The sequence below is a fragment of the Notolepis coatsorum genome (genome assembly GCF_963971535.1).
Source record: "Notolepis coatsorum genome assembly, chromosome: 18".
In the NCBI taxonomy this organism is placed as follows: domain Eukaryota; kingdom Metazoa; phylum Chordata; class Actinopteri; order Aulopiformes; family Paralepididae; genus Notolepis; species Notolepis coatsorum.
The window spans coordinates 76,248,389-76,271,285 of NC_140182.1; the positions used below are offsets into that span (position 1 = coordinate 76,248,389).

Genomic DNA, 22,897 nt, shown 5'->3' on the forward strand with positions numbered 1-22,897 from the left:
ACTATTTATATATTTTCAAGTGAAGCCAGAGGGGCCTAACAGAATAATATCTGTATAGGTCCTTGATTTCTCATTTCACAAACACTTTATTCACAAATCAGATGTCATCGAGAGCAACTCACCTGTCCGAAATAACAACAATAACCAATAAATGCATTTTACAAATGTTTAATGGAAATGTCCATCAGAATTTACAACAATATATGTTAATAAATAGTTCATTATAACTGTACAACCCAAATAATATATTACATGACAAATGATTGAAACAAACAGAAACATGTGATTTCACAGCATGAGGCTGGAGGAGAGGAAACAGGTGATGCAGGACGATCGGGTGGTTGGTCAAGATTACTGCTGCAGATCTACTGATATAAAATCAGCTTGTGCTACTTGGAATGGGTACAACCCTGGAAATATCACACCCAGAGGCAGAGAAAAGTATTTCAGTATTGATATAGAATTTTGTTCATTCAAAATGTTGCTTTGTTGCATAAAAAATATTCTTAAAAAAAGCTGTATGCAAATTCAGGTGTACGAGAACACGCTTTCAGTTTAAGAATGAGTGACGTTCTTCATTCAGGGGATCGCAGCTGAGAACACTTGGGCCATTTACGAACACCTTTTTTCAAGTTATTGATGAACTGATATAGTGTAATTTTACTTGCACATATAGACAATGGGTCTGCATTCGTATAGAGTATTTTGAGAGTTGATTTCAGTTAATTAAGTGGAAAAGAAACCACTGTATATTAGTTTTGACAGCTGTCATTCTCACGAGACAACTTGAGAATTTGGGGTCTGAATTCTCAGAGAAAAGACAACTACACTTAGTTTGTTAAAATAAGGGGTGAGAAATCATACATAGGTAGGTGGAAACATGCATTGTAAGGAACGGTCAGCCATCCTCTCACCGTTGATCCTCTCACTCAGCCTGAGCAAACATCTTCTCACCATTGATCCTCTCACCCAAGACGACGCCGGATCAGAACCAAACTCTATTTACTAATCTATAACTCTATAACTAAAGAATAACTGTAGAGTAATGGAATGAGGTCCAAAAAAAACGAAACAGATATTCCTTTCTAGTCAATCAAACGTTGATGATGATGATGATGATGATGATGATGATGCCTGGGGATTTGCAGTCTTGGACGATTATTCGGACGAGATGATCGTAATCGTTGGGTTGAGGCCTCCCATCCTGTCGTCCATCTCCAACGTTTCTTGAAACGTTTTCTGAGCAAAAAATAAAACATTGCGCAATTGTCCTAGCGTCCTCGACTTATTTTTCTTCTTCTGACCAGCAGCAATTCAAACAAAGCGTATGGCTTCCCACCGTAAGTAGCTGAAATAATAAAACACAAAACAAAATGCTTCGTCTATCACAATTGACATTACCGATGGTAAAATGATTAAACCTAAAAAGAAAAAAGGTTCTAATTGATATAATTTCTCCGTTTCATTTGAATATATTTGAGCTGTTTTCTCATTACAGATAGACCCGCTACTGTGGTGCGGAGCCGCGGGATGTAACGGTTAAATTTGGCAGACGCAGCACTCTATAGGTACTTTCCTACAGCTGCTGCTCAGAAGGTCGGGGCAGCTCCCCGACTTCTGTCTTAAGTGCATCCTCTCAAGGCCTGAGGTGAGCTATGATTATTTCTCAGCTTCATTCTCTGCATCGCATCAAGTGACCAGCAGCACGGGGCGAATGTTCCTGGACAGACCGCAGACTCGCGCCGAGTCACTTGAAACTGATATACAATTAATAATAAAGACAGAATAGATACAGTCAATGCGAAATGGATACCGTGTCAGCTAAATGGCGGATGACACATAAGCCGTTGGAGACTAGTGGTTGTTGTTAGTATTATTCTAACAAAGATAATGTCATATATCACCTACACAGTGTGTTCTGCTTACAATCCATGAGGGGTGAGGTGCAGGCTAGAGAATCGGAACAATAAGAGTCTTATTTGGTCGCCAAGGAGTATGGGTACCATGGCAAACATGGCTAGGGCTCACTAACGGTGGGTCTTGGACCAGTCAGATAGCAGCACTGATTGGCCAACAAAAAGGTCCCTAGACGAGGATTGGCTGCTTCAAGTGCTTCAAGTAGAGAGAACGGTTGACTTCTGTCACTCCGGTGACCGGGTCTGTGTGTCGGAGGTATATCCATCGGGGGGGGGGGGGGGAGTTCAGGGTCGACGTGGATACCGAGTGTGGAGGGTCACCTGGGGGTGTGCCCGTTGACCTGCCCCCTGCCCCAGTGCATGTTGGGAAGTGTCAGACACCTCCTGAAGTGCTCCAGCTGGGCCTGTAGTCTCTCTCTCTCCTCTCTCACCTTCTGCCGCTGGCCCACCAACTCCTGACGGATTAAAGATAGATTTTAATAAAAAAAATTACAGTTTACTAGAATCCCCCAGAAGCAACGCTACACTTAGAAGGGTAAACAAACAGAAAAATGGAAACTCTGATCCAGGAAGATAGCTGATCAAATACACAGAGAGGAGGCGGCAGGCGTACGGTGTCTGCTGACGGCAAGCCTCAGGTACTTACCCCCATACTGAGAGAGAGCTGCTCTGCGGTCCTTGTCAGAGTGTAGTTCTGCGTTTCCAGCCTCTTGCACTGACTGTGAAGAACTTGTCTCTCGATACTCCATTCTGAGAGGAGTAGAGAGAGAGATATATAGGGGGGGGGGGGGTTAAAGGTTAGGGAGGGGATGTCCAGGCAAGGTAAGGTTCTCTAGTGACAGCCCGATCTCGCTTCAAATATGTATATTAAGTACTAATCGACCACAGGAAATAAGGTACATATTGTACGTTATGCTATAGCCATAAGTCATATATTTACATATTGTATCGGAAAAATTTACAATGTGTACGTATGTCCTGCTGGGGAGCGAACCTGGGGCACTTGCACGAGAGGTAAAGTGCCTTTACCTCAAAACTACCAAGACACACTTTTCTGTTAGCCTCACCCAAACCATAACCTTAACCACACTGTTACTTTAACACTTTCGCGGCCAACCACGTATATATACATTATTGGGCGCCAACGGTTAACGGCCACGTTTTTGGATCATTTTCCCTTTTTTTCGATTTTAGTATCCTATTCAATGTCAGGGACCTGTATGTTGCCGTTAAAAGGCATACTGGGACTCCGAAGGTGCAGTACCGGCCAGATCCTGCTAGTAGGCAGTATCGAGAGTGCAGTGAACCCTATTCCAGACCGGGTGCTACGTTTAAACCGCTCCGGGCACACTATTCTAGTAATGGGAAACCTAGGGCTTCACTCAATCAAATAATTGGAATATTCTTTTTGGAATACCACCGACCACAGGTAAGGACAATCTGATGGCAATTTCAGCTTGATCGTGCATGGTTTTCATACCCATCCCTCTGATCGGCGTGTGTTGTGGTAATAACAAATGCCGTTATTGGCAATCAATTAATCAGAAACGACCCCCCCCCCTTTCATGCATTCATGATGAAACATAATACCTATCATATGCATTTGATTTGAAAATAGTAGCGTGTCTAGGGACGAAACGCCAATGGTTTTAGTAGAATTCACGTTGCGCCCTATAGCCAGCCTCCCAGGAATTAGGCCGGATCATTCCGAAATTATACTTATATTCACCACAGGATAATGCGTGAACGTATTCATGAAACAATTTATTCTTTTTTGCATCTTGAACGGAAGATAGTTACTGTCAAATGACCATGGTATTGTATCCATAGCTATAATATAAAATATAGATTTAGCTCTACAAACAAGGTGACGCACAGTGAAACTATATAATGAAAACCTGGCCGTGCTAGAACAGGATGGGGAAATCGAATGGCCCTGAATGTGTTAAACTAACCATAACCTTAACCCTAAGCCTAACCTTAACCACACTGTTACCTTAAACTAACCCTAACCCTAATCTTAACCACACTGTTACCTTAAACTAACCATAAACATAACCTTAACCCTAACTTCATATTTTATTATTGTTGGTTCGACTCCTGGTCACCTATTTCTTTTGGACTTTTGCAGATACAAAACATAAATATATGATGTTAATATTATGGTTAATTGTATATCATATTATGGCTATAACATTACATACATTATGTAAATTCTTTCCTGTGGTTGATTAGTACTTTATTTTACGTTTTCTGATGAGATTGTGTTGCTAGAGAACAGCTCTACAGTACAGCAAAGTTCTACAGTTTGCAGCCAGACTGTGTCCTTGCTAAAGCAGTCGGTTGCTTTTAGGGTAAAGGTTAGGGTTAAGAAAAAGCCCTAACTAACCCCTGACCCCAAAATAAGTGGGTCCACATTCCTTCAATAATGGGGAAGCCCCTTTCAAAGTGTCAACTTGGTAAACAACTGTAAGAAAATATTAATCAAAAGAAATCCTGCCTTTCATTCTCATCTCATCGCAAACATAACCCAGGCTGATCTCTGTATTTTATTCGTATGACTTTTCTACCATGTCTATTCTATTTTATTATTAGTATTTTTGCACAATCGAGGCGGGCATGGCCACCTACATTTCACTGCATGTCTCGTGTACTGTATGTATGTGACAAATAAAACTCTTGTATATTGAATCTTGAATCTCACCATCCATGTACTCCTGGTAGGCTTCGAAGATCGATTCAATCCCCTGCCACCTCCTGGGGGCCTCCTCCATCTCCTCCTCCTCCTCCTGCCCGGACTCATCCTCCTCTTCCTCGGACAGCTGGTCCCGCGGCGCTGGGACGTCACGGTGGGGGAGCGGGGGGTGGAAGTGACGTCCGTTGGCGTGCGGGTGCTGGGCGGGGGCGTGGTGGGGGTGTGGTCTCTTCAGCGGAGTGATGCTGTGAGGCGACGGGGGCTCTGTCTTCAGGGTGCTCTCACCGGCACAGTTGGAGATGCCTAGGAGGAGCAGGCAGAACGTCAACATTATGTTGTCGCTTTTCCAGGGTATCAACAAGTTACATTTAAGACCTTTTTAAGACCTTTTTAATACCACTTAGAGCAACATTTTATACCAATGTTACGACCATACTAGCACAAAAAAAAAGAAAATACACATTGCGACACTGAACTGGCGGCTGCACTTGCTTACCCATTTAAATTCTAATACCAGCTCTCACCAGACGCACCAAGACCAAGCCCAACTTGAATACAAAAATGTCATATACTTCCTATTATTTCATCTCCTGATAGCCCCCCCCCCCCCCCCCCCGCCCAAAATGTAATACCTGTGCAAATTAAATGTATGAATGAATGGAAACTGGGTACAATACAGTACGGCTCAATACACACACTTGTTAAGGGGATGCAGACCAGAGAAAGACGTTTGTCTTGTTTACATCAGGGTCCCCCATTTTCAATTCATAGTGACATTTATGACATACACAACATACATGACATCATGACATTTATGACATAGGGACATACATGACATACAGGTATATAGTACTGTTACATTTGTGACATATACGATATGCAAATATACAGTACTGTTACCCAGAGATCCTAACAGAAAATATATACATATGATGGGGAGGAGACTGTACATTAGGAGGGGGTGGGTGGGTGGGTGAAAATATATACATACGGTGGGGAGGAGACTGTCTATTAGGAGGGGGGGGGGGGGGGGGGGTTGGACATTTACGTGGCCAGTTTCGAATGGCAGCCTCCCGTAGGTGCTCTTTAAGAGCGGTTTTGAATGTGGGTAGGGATTCAATTTTTTTTAGGGCTGTGGGTAGGGCGTTCCACATTGTTGTGGCATAATTGCGATGCGTGTTTAGTCCCTTGTTTGTGCCGAATCTGGGTTGCACATGATTTGTGGAACTCCCTCTGGTGTTGTGGGCGTGGTATTCACTGACCTTTGGGAAGTATTTTGACATGTACATGGGTACCTGAGTGGTGTAGTGTATCTTGTAGACCAGGCCCATTGCAAGTTGCTGTACTCTGTCGTCTACTCTAAGCCATCCTAGGTAGTCAAAGTGGGCAGGGGTGAGGTGGGTTTTAGGAGTAAGGTCAAGTAGTAGTCTGACCAGTTTGTTTTGCGATGTTTGTAATCTTGTTTTTAGCGCCTTTGAGGTGCTTTGGTACCATGAGGTGCAAGCATAGTCGTAGTACCCTTGAATGAGTGCTCCTGCCAGAGTCTTCAGGGTATTCTTGTTTACCAGAGAGGAGATCCGGTACAATAATTGAGTTCGTTGGTTGACTTTTTTGATTACATTGGATGCCATTTTGTCACAGGAAAGATTTGCCTCTAGGATGGAACCCAGGTATGTAATTTCATCTTTCCTTTTTTTTGTATCCACTTTTTCTCCTTATTTTCTATTTTTCTCCCATCCCCAATTTTGCCTCGCCAATTCTCCCTTCAATTCTCCCCTCCCCTGTCTCGAACGTTGCTAGACTATGCCTCCCACTGGTCGGCTGCAGTGAGGACCAAGCATTGCATCACGTGTCCCCTCCGGTACACGAGGAGGCAGCAGTCGCATCTTTTCACCTGAACAGCGCGATCTCTCAGTGGCGAGGAGTAACGCGTGGGAGGCTCACGCAGCCCCCGATACTTCCTGATTCTGCTGTACAGGCGCACCAACCGACCTGTAGGAGTCGCTGTCCACAACGTCCAATCCCCACCCACCGGCTTTCCCACCCCTAACACTGCCAATTGTGTTAGTATGAACGACCGGCCAAGCCGGTAGCAACGGCGAGAGCTGGGCTTGATACCAGCATCTCCTGCGTTAGTGGCGAGCGCCTTGCCCACTGCGCCACTCAGCCGCCCTAATTTCATCTTTCCTTGCGACAATATTGTCACCCACTGTAACTGAGAAGCCGTCGGTCTTGCTGAGTTTGTTATTTGATCCGAAGAGAATGGACTCTGTTTTACTCAGGTGTAATGATAGTTTGTTATCAGCGAGCCAGGTGCAGATTCTGCCGAGTTCTGAGCTGAGGCTTTTTTCAACCTGTAACTTGTTCTTGTCAGAGACCAGCAGGGCTGAGTCGTCCACGAACAAGAACAAGTTGCAGTCACAAGCTGACGACATGACATTTGCATAAATTAGGAACAGTAGCGGTCCTAGTATGCTTCCTTGTGGAACACCACAGCTCACTGTGAGGGGGGGGATAGAGTACCGTTTACCTCCACCATCTGTTCTCTCCCCTCCAGGTAGGATTGCATCCAGCTCACTGATAGACTATCAAAACCAATTGCTTTTAGCTTGTCAATCAGAATGGAGTGATTGACAGTGTCGAAGGCCTTTTGTAGGTCCAGCATGACCATGCCGCAGTATTTGCCCGCGTCCACCTCTTGTTTGATGTGGTCGTTCAAATAGAGAAGGCATGTGTCAGTGGAGTGGGATGTTCTGAAGCCAGATTGGAATTCGTAGATTAGATTTTTTTCCGCAAGGTACTTTTCTACCTGTTCGTAGACTATTTTTCCCATGACTTTCGAGATGGAGGTAAGAATATAAACAGGGCGGTAGTTGCCTGGGTCTAATTTGCTGCCCTTTTTGTGCAGGGGGGTCACTCTCGCAATTTTGAAGTCCTTGGGGACGTGTCCCTGTCTTATGGAGAGGTTTATTATGTGTGTGATGACAGGGGTGATGGCGGCTGCTGAGTCTCTGAGGAATTTGGAGGGGATGTTGTCATGGCCAGTGGCCTTGTTAGTTTGGAGGGCGCTCAGTTTTTTGAGTACCTCATCTGTTGTTACCATTTCAAGTTTGAAGTCGTCTTTGCGGACCCCTAGGTTTTTGTAGTAGGCTACTATATGTGTTCTACCCCAAAATGCCCTGAGTGGGAGGGTAGTTTATTAACCAGTGTTGTGGCTATGTTTGTAAAGAATGGATGTTTAGGTATTTGGCCACATCCAGCTTATCTGTGATGAGAGTGTTTTCTGTCTTTATGTTTATGTTTGTAAATCTGGTTTTTAGTTTTTTGCTGCAGCCTAGTTGGTTGTTGAGTAATTTCCAAAGTTTGCGGGGTTTGTTTTTGTCATTGATGAATTTTTTTTTGCGGTTTTGATCATGGTGTTTACATCATTTTTTAGTCTGTTTCTTTGAATTTTTTGTTCAACCACGTGGGCTTGGAGTTCACTGTTTGAGCTTTTGGTAAGCTTTGTCTGACTTTTATGAAGTTCAAGTAAGACTTTTTAATACATTTTAAGCCCTTAAAATGAGAATTATGAATTTAAGACTTTTTAAGACTTTTAATACCCCGCAGATACCCTGAAATGAAGAGATGTTGAGAGATAAAGAGAAGGGGTTCCGAGGGACCTGTGTCTCCAGCTGTTCTCTCTTAGTGATGGACAACGGAGCATAAAATAGTTTCTGTGCTTTCCAGAGTGGTGTTTTTATTTTTTATTGGTCTTTTTCCCCCTCCATTTTCCTCCGATTTTCTCCCATCCCAATGTTAGTCGTATGCCAATTCCCAGTCCCTTCCTGGTCGCTGCGCTTTTACCCCCCACAGTCAGATCATTTGGGAGAGTGGAGGCTACCACGTGCTTCCTCCGACACACGTCCAGCCAATCACCGCTTCTTTTCACCTAGCAGCGCGGATTCTCATTGAGAGGGCGTAGCGTGTGGGAGGACCACACTATCCCCCTCACGTCCAATCCGCGCTTAGCAGGCGCCCCGACCGAACTGTAGGAGTCGCTGTTTACAACGACCCGGACCCACCCCGCCAGCTTCTCCCACCCTCTGATACAGCCAATTGTATCAGTGCAGACGGCCAGCCAAGCTGGTGACAACCCCGGAGATGTGAGCTGGATTCGAACAGGCGAACCAAGCTCACAGCTCCGGGGCTGGTGACGAACGCAATCTCCGCTCGACCACCTAACCGCCCCCAGAGTGGTGTTTTTATTACCACAGAGATACCCTGTTTTCCCAACACGTCACTTCACAGTATAGAGGGTCACCAGATGACATAGGTTGGAATGCAAAGCTGGAGGACCAGCTGGTGATCTGACTCTAACCCCCAACTGCGTCAGATTCTTTCTCCTTATACATTTCCTCTGGACACTTTTTATTTAGTATAAACAGAAGGATTCTGTTGCTAGGGGAACAGCTTGGGTTCCAGCATACTTCCTGTCAGCTACTGTATTAGCGAACACTGCAACAGGAAATAAACTTGGGCCGATGTTTTATGTTGATGTTGTCAGTTCAGAAAAGGTCTAGTATGCAGCGATGTAATTCAGGTCCAGATATAAATGAATAGTGGAGAACGGTCCACAGCTTATGCTAAGAGAAGGCTGGTCCTCCAAGTGACCCGATGAATGTGCTTTTGGTGTCACAGCTGGCTACTGGTATAGTCACCAAAGGCCACCTCCTATATTTGCAGAGGTATTACATGGAGCCACCACAAGGTGGCAGAATATTCCCTCAGAACAATACCTCTAAACCTTATCTATGATGTACTGTATGGACCTGGAATGCCCTCCAATGGACTCTGAAGCTAAAGGTTATTCCTTCTCAGCCACTGTGTTTGTCGACATTCATTGTTTATTTGTATTTATTGTGCCTATATGTATTTTACATTTACATGAAGTCATTTAGCTGACGCTTTTATCCAAAGCGACTTACAAGTTCTGTACAAGTCAGCAGGAAGGGTACAACTCTGGCAGCTAAGGGTCAGTGACATTGTTTGTCAAACAGTGTTGAACTGCTACAGACTTCTGATTCAGATTACTTTATTCACCATATTGTACAGGTACAAATGGAACGTGATTTGACATTTCAGTGCATGATTATTCACAAATAGGAACAACAAAATAATAATAATGATAAATAAATAAGTGCAAAACAGGACAGAACAGTGAGACAACAATAAGACAGTAAAGTGCAGTGGTAGTGGTAGGGGACATGGATACAGTGCAGCATAGTTCAAGTCCAGAAGTCCATATACTTGAGTGCATAGTAGTATAGACATATTAGCATAGTAGGTACTAGTAGTATTTATAGACATATTAGCATAGTAGGTAGTAGTATAGACCAATGTTCCCTAAAAAAAAATGTCTGTCTGAGCAAACACTCAAACCTCCTGAGCAGACATCAGCAACTACTGAGCAACATACGTCACCTGCCGATTAACCGGTTAGTTGATAAACGGCGGTTTGTAAAACATCTGACAGTCTTAATTTCCCTCAATGTCTAACATAAAAATCTATACATTTTGCTGATACACACAGAAATAATACAAAAAGGCATATTATATTCCTTAATCAAATATTTATTTGACCATTGATTGATGATACAGAGAAAAGTCCTTACTTTGGCTGGGTTGGCGGCGGTGGTGTGAGTCGTCATTATTTTATTAAGTGAATTATCATGCGACTTCAAGGGTGACCATATTGTTATTTTTTTTTAAAGAGGACACTCTGCCTTCAGCCTCAAGATACTCGAAGTTTACTCAAAGATGCCTTATCATTTTAATATATTTAAAGTATGCCTCCTCTGTATGGGTATACAATTATTGTTTATATTATTTTATATAACAAAATAACATCTCTCTATAACCAAAGTTACTCAACATGCTGTATTATGCCTAAAGTAATCTATCTGACAAATCTCAAATCTCAAGAAACTAAATCAACCTATGACAAAATAATATATATTTCCAAGTCTTACTGGACAAAATAAATAACAAGAAAAATATGAAGTAATGTTCTAAATAATACCTCTTCTGTATTAGAAAATCCAGATTTAAAAAATATATCTTTGTATCTTTTCAATGTAATGTAAATTATAAAACAGTAACCTCACAAAGATACTAATTTAAAGGTGCACTATGCAGTTTCGGATTTGTTTACATTTGCATAACTTGCAATTAGTGTACAAAACTAATTTATTACACACATAATCCTTAGAATGATTGTATCATAAGCATCTTATCAAACCAAAACATCATTTTGAGGCATCAAAATAGTTTTAAATTATTTTCTTTCTCTCTCTGTATAGCTGCATACTTCAATCAATTCGGTCAACTTTGCCATCAAACTCTCGCCTCGCACTGCTTTGTTTGTAATGTTTTTCTGTGTCCATGTGAGCTTTGAGATCGCCAGCAGTGCACCTTTATTAGACACAGAAACATATGGTCAAGCTTTGCACGCATTGCACTCCGCTTCCAATTAGTCTCGACCGGGACGGTAAATTGGGAATTTTCTCTGCAGTTAATCTGTAATGTACATTTTCGCTTTGGCATTGTGAGCAGAATCAATGCTGGTCGAATCTGTCCTGAACGTTTTGGGCGAACGTGAACTGAACGGGTGTTTTTTCCGCTAGATGAACGTAATTGAGAACGCGTTCATTCTCATCGCTGTATAACGGCGTTCAAAAGTGCGTTCATTCTCAGCACTATATTATAACGGCGTTCAAAAGTGTGCCAGATTTCATATGCCTTTCAGCCGAAAACCCAGTTAAAACACACCGTAAACAGGCTTTAAAATAATGCAGAAAACCACCCATTTTGGCAACCGCTCTGGGCGGGGCTTCAGGGAGTCTGGTAGAATAGCAGCTGCACTCGCACTTGGCTTTGCACTCGCTCAGAGTCAGACTCTACGACGTCGGTGTATGAGCATTTAAAAGAGTTTTAGTTAAAGTCAGTAAATGTTTTGCACTTTGAATATTGAACTTTGAGGTACAACCTTAGTTTCATACCTCAGCCTGGTTCCTACCTCGTGTTGTGTTAGTACAGAGTTATGTCGGGATCGTCGGCACATGTTTATATGTTTGCACAATGACTACTTTCACTTTTGGTACTTTAAGTATATTTAGATTATTATACTTAATAAAGACCATTCAAGCAGCACGTTTTTCCTCATGTTTTTGAAAATATACTGTAGAGACAAAAGCTGCAGCTGCTACTAGTGTGGACTGAATGGGCGGCAGCAAAGCGTTATGGAAATGCCAGTATTCTGTGGTTCTATTATGGGTTGTGGCAATACATTTGACAAATAATAGCTCGCAGCAACGTATTGAAAAAAGAACTATAAACTATAAATTAGTTCATTTTTGAAACCATGAACTTTAGTTCAAAACTTTGAATTATGAACTATGAACTGAACTAGTTCATTAAAAAAATTGTGAACTGTGAACTGAACTAGTTCATGTAGAAAGTGAACTTTCCCAACACTGATAGTAGCTAGTAGTATAGATATTAGCATAGTAGGTAGTAGTTAGGGATGCACCGATCTGACTTTTTCAGTCCCGATACCGATACCGATACCTGGGCTTTGGCCGATACCCATTGTTCAATGAATAAACTGTATGCCTCACTGTGTGGAAGAGACTGGGATCATTGTTTGTTTGTTCTTGATTTATTATGATGTTTCTTCTTGACTTGTTTAAAAAAGACTTGTCCGGCCCATGGGGACATTAACACATTGGGTGCCGGACCCGACTAAAGTCGGGTTAACTCGCCGAACGTTGAGCGCCAGGACCCCCGTTATTTCTTTTATTCGATATTTCCATTCATAAACATGCAGGCAGCTGTGTGTTATCACTGGGGATGGGTCTGAGATCAGAAAAAGTCCAGTACCGCCGCCTGCCGCCTTGCGGCCGCTATTGCACTCCATTTGAAACGATGTGGCTTGGTGTGTGGGCCGGCCTGCGGGCTGCGGGCGGAGTCTAACTAGCCGGGCAGGCGAAGCACTTATAACGCATGCATCGACGAGGGTCAGGCCCACCCGGATCATGTTCAGTGCTGGATTACGTTGGCAACACAATCGACATCAGTATTTGGAATGGCGATCAGATAATTGGAATATTCTTTTCGGGACAGATCCTGGTCAAGGTAAGGACTATATGGTATCAATATTGCGTTGATCCGATAATTCCTTCCCCGTGATCGGAGCGTGTGTCTGTAATGTACTGTGTAACATATTCCGTTGGTGACGATCGAAGCATAGAACCCCCCCCCCCCCCCCCACCCTTTCATGCATGCATGATGAAACATAATACCGATAATCTAGCGTTGATTTCAGATTGATTGTTGATCCAAGCGAGGAATGGCACGATTCCTAGTGAAATGCACTAAAACGCTGTTTAGCTGCGTTTCCTGGGATTACACAGAATTACTCTAAAACTATACTCATATTCACCACGGTATAAAACGGGAATGTATGAATGAAAAAATTATCCGTTTTTTGCATCTTGACCGGAAGAAACTCAATGACAATCGACTATATTATTAGATCCATAGCTATAATATATAATATAGCTTTAGGGCATGCGTCCACCTAGCGCACATTTCCAGCTGAAAAACGCTGGCAGTGCGCCGGTAGTGCTGGGATGAAGCGCATCTTGTAGCGAGATGACAGAGAGAAAGAAATCTAGCGACAGCCATCTTTTTATCGTATTTTACTGCCACGGTTTTGCACATATAGCATATTTTAATACACTTTATTGTATATTAATTATATATATAGTTATTGCCTGACACCACAGTTCGCCCTTTGCTTTTTATTAGCTTTTTATTAGTGTATTCGTGTAGTTATTAGTGTATTTGTGCTTTGTCGCGAATCGCAATGACCACCAACCAGCAGACGCTTGCCCTCATACTGCTCCTGTCTCTTGTGGGTAGGCAGGCAGGCAACTCCGGTGTCAGGTTACGAATGTGTCACGAGCGCCACGGCTGTGATTGATTGTCTGAAAAGATGCCCAGCGCATCGCTCTGAAAAGTTCAGAAAGTTTCAACTTTAAACGCTGGGTGCTGCCGCACAAAAAAGCTGAAAAGCGCTGAAAAAAGAAGCCGACTGCAGCGCATTTCCTATAGGCGGCAGCATGCGGCCGCATACGCTCCCTCCCCATTGGGATCAATTGAAAAAAGACGCTTGCGGGCATAAAAATGCGGTAAATGGACACGGGCAAACACAGCCACGTATCCCCATGTTAAAAGGCGATGGCATTTCAACAGTAAGGTAAACAGTGATCCTTGGCGCTGAAAGTGTTAACGTGTGTTGTCGGGCCTTACAAATACATTTTGATTTGATCATTCTTTTGTGCAAGGCAACATCAGGCTTGACTTAAAACATTACTTTCCTAACTTAGTGAAACAAAATGTAACCAATTAACACATAGATATAAATGTACTGAATTGTTATTTATTATTGTATTTATTATTATATTAGATTATTATAATATATTTTTTTAAATCCGATATATATTTTTTCCCCGATACCCGATCCACCTATTTTAGTCATATCGGGGCCGATATCCGATATCAAGATCGGATCGGTGCATCCCTAGTAGTAGTATAGACATATTAGCATAGTAGATAGTAATATAGGCAAGGAATATTCCTAAATAGGGGATTGCATACTAGTAAAAGACAAAGATTAGTTGTTGTTCTTTCCTTCTTCATTTCAGATCATTTCAGAGATGTATGAAATTGCTGATAAACTATATCTTGTTTGTTTTGTGAGCTCATCGTGGCTGTAAATGAGGGTGACCTCAGTGTCTCACCAGTTGAAATAAGGGTTTGACCAGATGATTCTGAGGGTGTGAGGGTGAGGCTCACCTTTGTTCTTCTGCAGGGTGTTGTGGGTGGACTGCAGCACGGCCTGGTGGAAGTGCTGAGCAAAGGCCTCCGGGGTGAACCTCTCCCAGGGCCGACTGCGTCCGTTCTGGCCAGGACCAAGCTCCTTTCTCTGGGCGGGGGGCGCCACGCCGTTATGGTGGCCCTGAAGCTTCTTGGTTGATTGACCCTCCACGAATCCAGTCCTTTCAGGGTGAGGGGCCAGCGGGGGCGGGGGGAGGTGGGGCGCCAGGCTGTCGACGGGGGGCTTCGATGGGTCTGTATGGTGGAGGTGGTAGGGGGGGGAGGGGCTGGGGGAGTCTGGGTAGTGTTGTCCATTTGGTTTACTTGGTGGGGGGGCTGAGGAGGTGTCACCTGGGCGGAAGTAAGGATAAAGCATTAGAGGACGCTTTGTGTATTGCTGTGTGTGTGTGTGTGTGTGTGTGTGTGTGTGTGTGTGTGTGTGTGTGTGTGTGTGTGTGTGTGTGTGTGTGTGTGTGCGTGTGTGTGTGTGCGTGTGTGTGTGTGTGTGTGTGTGTGTGTGTGTGTGTGTGTGTGCGTGTGTGTGTGTGTGTGTGTGTGTGTGTGTGTGTGTGTGTGTGTGTGTGTGTGTGTGTGTGTCTGGGACAGTGTGTGTGTTGTGTGTTTTTTTTACAGTGTGTGTGTTGTGTGTTTGTGACAGTGTGTGTGTTGTGTCTGGGACAGTGTGCGTGTTGTGTGCTTGTGTCGTATGTGTGTTTGGGACAATGTGTGTGTGTGTGTGTGTGTTTGTGTGTGTGTGTGTGTGTGTGTGTGTGTGTGTGTGTGTGTGTGTGTGTGTGTGTGTGTGTGTGTGTGCAGGTGAACGTGTGTGTGTGTCTCACCAGTAGAGGAGGGAGGGGGGCTGCTACATGGAGGTAATGTGGTGTATCTGATGGAGTCTAAAGTCACAGTCTTCCTCTGTATGGCTCTCAGCAGCTCCTCAGTCCTCTCTTTGTCTACAGAGAAGAAGAAGAAGAAGAAGAAGAAGAAGAAGAAGAAGAAGAAGAAGAAGAAGAAGAAGAAGAAGAAGAAGAAGAAGAAGAAGAAAAGAAGAAAGAGAAAGGAGTGAGGAAGGAGACAAGAACGCCCTATGTGTGTGTGTGTGTGTGTGTGTGTGTGTGTGTGTGTGTGTGTGTGTGTGTGTGTATGCGTGCGTGTGTGTGTGAGAGATCCATCCAGTCCAAATTCACCATCGCTATGAGAAGGAGTTTCAGCCCAAGAGCAACACGGCTGCTTAGGCTGCGGTTACACTAATGGCCAGTTTTCGTTTCGTTGTCCGGGTCAGTTTTGCTTTTCAGAACGCAACGTAATGGCAGGCAAGTTAGACATTGTTTTTGCCTCCTGAGCACAGTGATGTATATACATGTAGTACAATGCCAAAGCAGTAGGTGGCAGTAGGTGGCGATGTAGTTCAAACATGAAGGCAATTTTCAACCAATCAGAAAAGTTTAATGTGCCAATACACTTCCTGCAAAAAATCAACAATCTACCATCTTTAAATGCCTCGCGTGAGCCATTTAGCCAACGTAGCATTTCTTTTTCAGCAAAGAAAGTGCAATAAAAGTGCAATAAACAAACGGATACATTCACTGTGTGTTCTGCCTCATTTGTTGATGAAACAAAACTAACATCAACACAATTGACCACCAAGAGCGGAGTTTAGTCTCACAAAAAGATCGTCGCTGATTTTGTTAGCTTACGTGCTAACGTGATTGGAATATGCCAGTATAACAGTATAGCATTGTGGCTAGCAGCGAAGTTTGTTAGCTTACGTGCTAACGTGATTGGGATATTCCAGTATAACAGTATAGCATTGTGGCTAGCAGCTTGGTAACATTAATGCTAGCAGAATGGATGTAAACTTTATTTAACAGATTGCAGAATGGGTACAATACAATACGGCTCAATACAAACAATTGTTAAGGGAATGCAGACTGTTGTAGCTTGGACTGGGCTCCTTATACCAATAACGTGACAACACATGGTAGCCGCAGCTCCTTGGGACAGCTCTGCTGTAAACACTGGAAATAACCGTGCAGGTCTCTACTGCGCATGGGCGTTGAGCAACAACGGCTCCGTATCCGGCTCGCGCAGATTACATGGCACCATTGTCTGCGAGTTTTGGCGAGTATCCAAAACGGAAACACAATTTCAGCGTTGCCAGTAGGACAACGTGTTATCCTGCCAAAACAGCGTTTCTTTTTAACTTGGACAGCAAACGTAATCATTCAGCAACAAAAACATTGCTGTATTCAGCAGTGTAACCATGGCCTTAATCAGCACAAACCCTTGTGACTCCAGAACCACATTTCCTATTGATTGATCGATTTACTGACTGACTGACTGATTGACTGATTGATTGGTATTAAAATGACTGACTACAGACTTAGGGGCTGTCTACACGAACGCTGTGTTTAATGTAACCGTGATTGTATGTGCGCAGTTGCACTGTTCGCCCACACACAACCGGGGTTTTACTACACTGCAACCGCGGTCTTTGAAAACCGGAGTCCAGGGTGAAGTTTTGCGCGCATCCCCGGTTGCAGTGGTTGCGTGTGGGCATAGAAACCGAGGTTATTTCCAGTGTTTACAGCAGAGCTGTCCCAAGTAGCGTTATATGAAAATGATTGTAACAAACTTTTGTTCGAAACGTATCGTCTGTGTTGAAGAGTGTTGTGATCGACTGATGATTGTCACATTCCTGACGTGACCAGAGTAAACCTGTAGCTGCGGCTAAACTGAAAGCTCACGTGTTGTCAAGTTATTGTTATAAGGAACCCAGTCCAGACTGCATCCCCTTAACAATTGTTTGTATTGAGCCGTATTGTATTGTACCCATTCTGCAATGTGTTAAATAACGTTTGCAGCCATTCATTCTACTAGCGTTAACGTTATCACATTATTACGTTAGCATGTAAGCTAACAAAATCTGCGATCTTTTTGTGAGACTAAACTCCGCTCTTGGTGGTAAATTGTGTCGATGTTGGTTGTTTCATCAACAAATGAGGCAGAACACACAGTGAATGTATCCTTTTTTGTTTATTGCACGTTGTTCTAGCTGCAAACTGTAGAATTGTTTGGCTGTGAGCAAGGAGGGATGTTTGTGTTCCAGGCTTCAGGTCAGTTTCCGGTATTATCCCTAAACCCTTCTGGTTGGTTGAAATGGCCTTCATGTTTGAACTACATCGCCACCTACTGCTTTGGCATTGTACTACATGTATATGACGTCACTCTGTGCAAGGTTTAAACCAGTCGTGTGGACAGAGTTTATTTTTTTTGAATAATAAAAAAAATAAACGGTGTAAAAAATACCCGTGATCGTGTGGACTGGGCCTTACTGTAACTAGAAGAATGCATTCAGTAGAGTGCAGACCTGTGCCAAGGCTCAACAGTCTCATTTACTTTCACACTCATTTTACATGGTAGGTGACAGAAACGAAAGCTGCCTATATTGCCAGTTTCCAATGACCCGGGCTGTAAAACCATGCTTTATGTATCAGATCAGATCTCACAAGTTCACAAGTAGCACATCACTTCCTGTTTACGATGCATTTTTTCCTGAAAGGCGATTGGATCTAGCAGTCATACGGTTTGGCTGATCCACTATGTAAATCATACATTTAACGAGGTTGAGAATCAGATGAACAGCACAGGAGGAGTGGGGGAAAAGGGTATTAAAAAAAATCGAAGATGGTAGAACTCATAGATGCTTATGGCAGATCTGTTTGATGATTGAGCCACATCACTGGGTATAATATATTATATAATATAATTTGTGATTGTATGACTAATGTGTCAGAAGATACACTCATTTAAACATAAAAAATATGGGACAGTGCTTTCAATCCCATTCCCAGCAGGAGGTACGTGATACGCAGTGATGGGAATAACGGCGCTATAAGTAATGGCGTTACTAACGGCATTCGTTTTTTCAGTAACGAGTAATCTAACGGATTACTCTTCCAATCTTAATAACGCCGTTAGCGTTACTACAAAAAAATGCGGCGCGTTACTATGAATGAACCTGTTTCTTTCATCAGACAGATCTCTGCGCCGAGAGGCAATAATATGTTCTTCCTTGTTTAGTGGGCAGTGCGCGAGCCAAGCATACATGCTGACGATTGGCTGAGGTTGAATAAAATGTCATGGTAAGCCAATCAGAGGTGGAGGTGGGCGGGTGTCTAAAGCATCCAGAGTCTGACACACAGCGCGACAAGACAAGCGATCACTGATCACTGATCAGTCAGCATGAGACCACGGTCCGTGTAGTGTACGTTTTGAGCCCAAAAACGAATCCAACGAACAACACAAGCGACTCAGTCAACATGAGGCCGCGGGTCCATGAGCGTTTTGTGTTCACTCTTTGCAGCGCAGGGCACTGAGTGGCTCTACTGCAGTGCCGACAGCCTTATCAACAGTGCTGCACTTCCTGGTTTAATAGCACAGGCTTCAGGTGCTCAGAGTTATATTTCGTATAGCATCGCGTCCCGCTCTGAGCCTTACGAGATACTCTATCTCCTGTGATACCTAATGTATCTCCCACGAACAAAAAACACATGCACCCCACCTGTATGGGGCCCCGCCCCTTATGGTGGTACCACCCATATAACCATGACTCTGGTCATGAAACACCCTTCCTCTATTTTCGTCCCAGCGTACTGGATGCTTGCACCATACGAGCTAGCGGAATGAAAAGATTAAGGAAGATTAATAATGTTGAGGGCTTACCGGAGGATTGTGTTTCCCTGGATTCTCCGGAGCTTGTTTCGACGACGCAGACCTATGCTGGTGGTTCCTCGGCTGACGGCGACGGACCGAGGGGCAGCGTACAAGGTTTGGCTAACGGGTCGGCTTGTACAAAGGTGAGGTCTGTGTCAGTAGGCGTCAATGTCGGTGTTGGTCGTGCTGTGGAGTATGTTTCGGCACCAGGGCCGGGGCGGCTTGGCGATCGTTCCACTGTAGTGGGCGATGTCTTGGCGATCCTGGAACATGCTGTTGACGCTAATGCTACTGCTACTGCTAATGCTAATGCTACTGCTGCTTCTTCTGCTAACGCTGATGTTGACGCTGGAATGTCTAATAATCCCCGCCGCGGGATTCCGCTTTTCCCTCCTCTTGCCACCTTCATTGATGAAGGTCAGTCGGTGGTGGGTGTGGGGGGGTTCGCTGAGCTCTATTTACCTTTTTTGCGGGTGAAGGGGCTGACGACGGGGTGCAGCCCGGGGGTACCTTGGCTAAGTAGCCAGGTAGCTTCTTTTTTGTGCCCAGGCGGGGATGAACGACGTTCCGCCCGGCCGTTGCTTGATAGCATGTCGGCTCGGAGGGTGGCAGTATGGACGAATGAGTGGTATACTGCTGCAGGATGGCATTTAGCGGCGGCCAGTGTTGTGGCTCAGCTGGCTACTTTCCTATCCAAGATGGCGTCGGGTTGTAGGTCTTTGGGTCCAACCGACACTATGAACGTGATTCATGTTTGTGGTGTTATAGAGATCTTGACTCAGTCGCAAGCTATAACTGCGGGGAGGATTCGGATGCTATCGACTTTGGTTGTTAGGCATCTTTGGTTGGAGCAGTCTCCTCTTGGGGAAGAGGATAGGTTTTCTCTCCTCACGACTCCTTTTTCCACAGATAGTCTTTTTGGGCGTTCTGTGGAGGCGCAGGCGGTTTTTGATTCGGGTCCTACACCGCCTCACGCTGTGCAGCCAGGGGTGGGAGCACGGTCTCGTCAACGACTGTGGCGAGATCCTCGACAGGCGGCCATGTTTCCCCCGCCAGTGGTGCCCTGGTTGGAGAATCGACAGGGTTTCGCAAGGCCGACAGTCTTGGCGGCCGAGGGATCGGGCCATTTTGGGTGATTTCGGGGTTGGTAAACCACCCCGTCGTCATTTTGCCGCGAGCAGCCCGCTCCCCGTTCAGTCCTCTCTCTGGTATCCCCAGAAGCGGGGCTTTGAGCGTTCTCCTTTGGCTGCGGGCCGCGAACCTTCTTTGAAGCGTATGCGGCCCCATTCTTCACTTCTCATGGAGACAGGGGCTGACACCCAGTTGATGGCTGAGCCTGGGTCTGTCCGTGAGAATGTTCCGTCGTCGCGTGGTTCCTACACCGCAGGTTGTGGGTGGGTGGAACCTGGTGTTGCAGCTGCCACTAGCTCCAGTGGTCAGCAGGGGGACTCGGTGCCTCTTCTGTTGAATGCTCAGCAGGGGTTACCCCGGCTTCGCCCTCGCCAGGCGGGGTATCGCGCTGTTGCCTCCCACTCCCGTCAAACCGGCAGTGGTCTGCAAAGGAGAGGCTGGCGTGATTTGAGTGGTAGCAATATCACTGCAGGGCTTCGGCGTGTAGGAGCCCATGGGGTCCTCAGGCCTTGCGTGTCTGGCTGCGGAACGGCTCCTCAGCGTGTGCTGGAGGGGTGTTCAGGGGGTGAGTGTGTGTCCACAAGTTTGATGACCGCTCCTCCCGTATCAAACCGGCCCTTTCTGTCGGGGTCCCCCCTTGGGTGCTTTGCACGACGGGGGGGACCGGGCCAATTATCTGCTGTTCCTTGCGGCCCAGCGTCAGTTGACGGCGGGGGCGCTGTGGGATTATATTCACATATGGCGACGGGAATGTCCCTTGAATCGGTGGATGAGGAGAACGTTAGAGGCGGGGCTGGTTTTGCAGTTTGCGCGGCCCCATCCTCCGTTCTCAGGTTTGGTGCCGACCCTATTGTTAGGGTCGGGCGCGGTGACAGCCCTGGCCGACGAGATTCAATCTCTGTTGGCGAAGCAGGCCATCGTTGTGGTCCCGAGAGAGGACGCAATGTCAGGCGTCTACTCCCGTTATTTTCTGGTGCCCAAGAAAACTGGGGGGGTCAGACCTATACTGAATCTGTCCATGTTCAATCGGTTGATTGTAGTGAGACCATTCAGGATGTTGACCGTCCGACTCCTTCTGCTTGCTGTCAGGAGGGGGGACTGGTTCACCTCCATAGACCTGAAGGATGCGTATTTTCACATACCCATTTTCCCTCCTCACAGGAAGTTCCTACGGTTCCTGTTTCAGGGCGTAGCGTACGAGTACCACAGAATGCCGTTCGGTTATTCTCTGGCTCCCCGCACATTCACCAAGTGCGTGGCGGCTGCTCTGGGGCCTTTACGTCGTCGGGGGATACGAGTTCTGTTCTATCTCGACGACATTCTGCTCCTCAGCCGTTCAGAGGAGGTTGCCAGGTCTCATACTCGACTGGTGGTGGAATTCCTCACCAGCCTGGGTTTTGCTGTGAATTGGAAGAAGAGTACCCCTCTTCCCAGTCAACAGGTGGAGTACTTGGGCTTGACATTGAGGTCGAAGCCCATGCTTGCGACCCTCTCGGAGCAGCGTCGGGGGGATCTCCGTCACGCGCTCGGGGGTTTCCGTCTGGGAGGGACGGTTACGGCGCTGCAGGTGATGCGTCTGCTGGGCCTTATGTCGGCGGCCCACACGGTGGTTCCTCTTGGCCTCCTCTTTATGAGGCGGATACAGAGGTGGTTTCTCTCTTTGAGAATAGATCCGGTGTGGGGCAAAGGGAGACGGTTGACGGTTCCTTTGTCGATATGGGGGGATCTCGCCCACTGGGGGAGGCTGGGTATCCTCTCCGCTGGGGTCCCCATGGGCAGCAGTGGCTCCCACGTCACGGTTTTCACCGACGCCTCTCTCACAGGTTGGGGAGGGGCGTTTCGGACCCACGCAGTGGGGGGCAGCTGGACGGGTCATGCCGACCCAGCTGTCCTGCATATCAATGTGTTGGAGTTGAAGGCGGTCCTCCTGGTCCTCAAACGGCTCGGCCACCTGGTGGTAGGCGAACATGTTTTGATCAGGATGGACAATGTGACGGCGGCGGCGTATATCAACAGGCAGGGTGGGACTCGTTCCGCCCGCCTGCTCCGGGTGGCGCGCGAACTGTTGCTATGGGCATCCCGCAGGCTGCGCAGTCTGCGGGCGCTCCACGTTCCTGGTACGGAAAATGTGGCGGCGGATATAATGTCTCGGGGCGGTCCTCGTCGCGACGAGTGGGAACTCCGCCCCGACATAGTCAGACAGATCTGGGATCGGTTCGGGGAGGCCTCGGTAGATCTGTTTGCGTGCCGACGTTCTCACAAGTGCCCCTTGTGGTTTTCGCTCAGTCGAGCGGATCATCCCCCCTTGGGGGTGGATGCCTTCTCGACCTTTCCGTGGCCGCCCGGTCTTCTGTATGCCTTCCCTCCTGTACAGCTGTTGAGTCAGCTGTTGGAGCGGATACGGAGGGAGCGCAGGACGGTGATCCTGGTCGCGCCGGACCGGGGCACGTCAGTGTGGTTCCCGGTCTTAATCCAGCTTCTGGTCGCTCCTCCTTGGGTCATTCCGTGGTCAGCGACG

At 45.9% G+C, this 22,897-nt stretch overlaps 1 protein-coding gene across 1 annotated transcript in view; it reads right to left on the bottom strand.

Moving 5' to 3' along the window:
* Positions 1–222: 222 nt before the first annotated feature.
* Positions 223–22,897, bottom strand: part of LOC311245403 (genetic suppressor element 1-like) — a 76,165-nt gene continuing 53,490 nt past the window's right edge. Inside the window, 5 exon segments of the mRNA XM_084335246.1 lie at positions 223–2,371; positions 2,563–2,666; positions 4,621–4,914; positions 14,512–14,883; positions 15,372–15,485. Of these exon segments, the coding sequence (XP_084191372.1) occupies positions 2,234–2,371; positions 2,563–2,666; positions 4,621–4,914; positions 14,512–14,883; positions 15,372–15,485 (1,022 nt within the window). The 3' untranslated portion in view covers positions 223–2,233.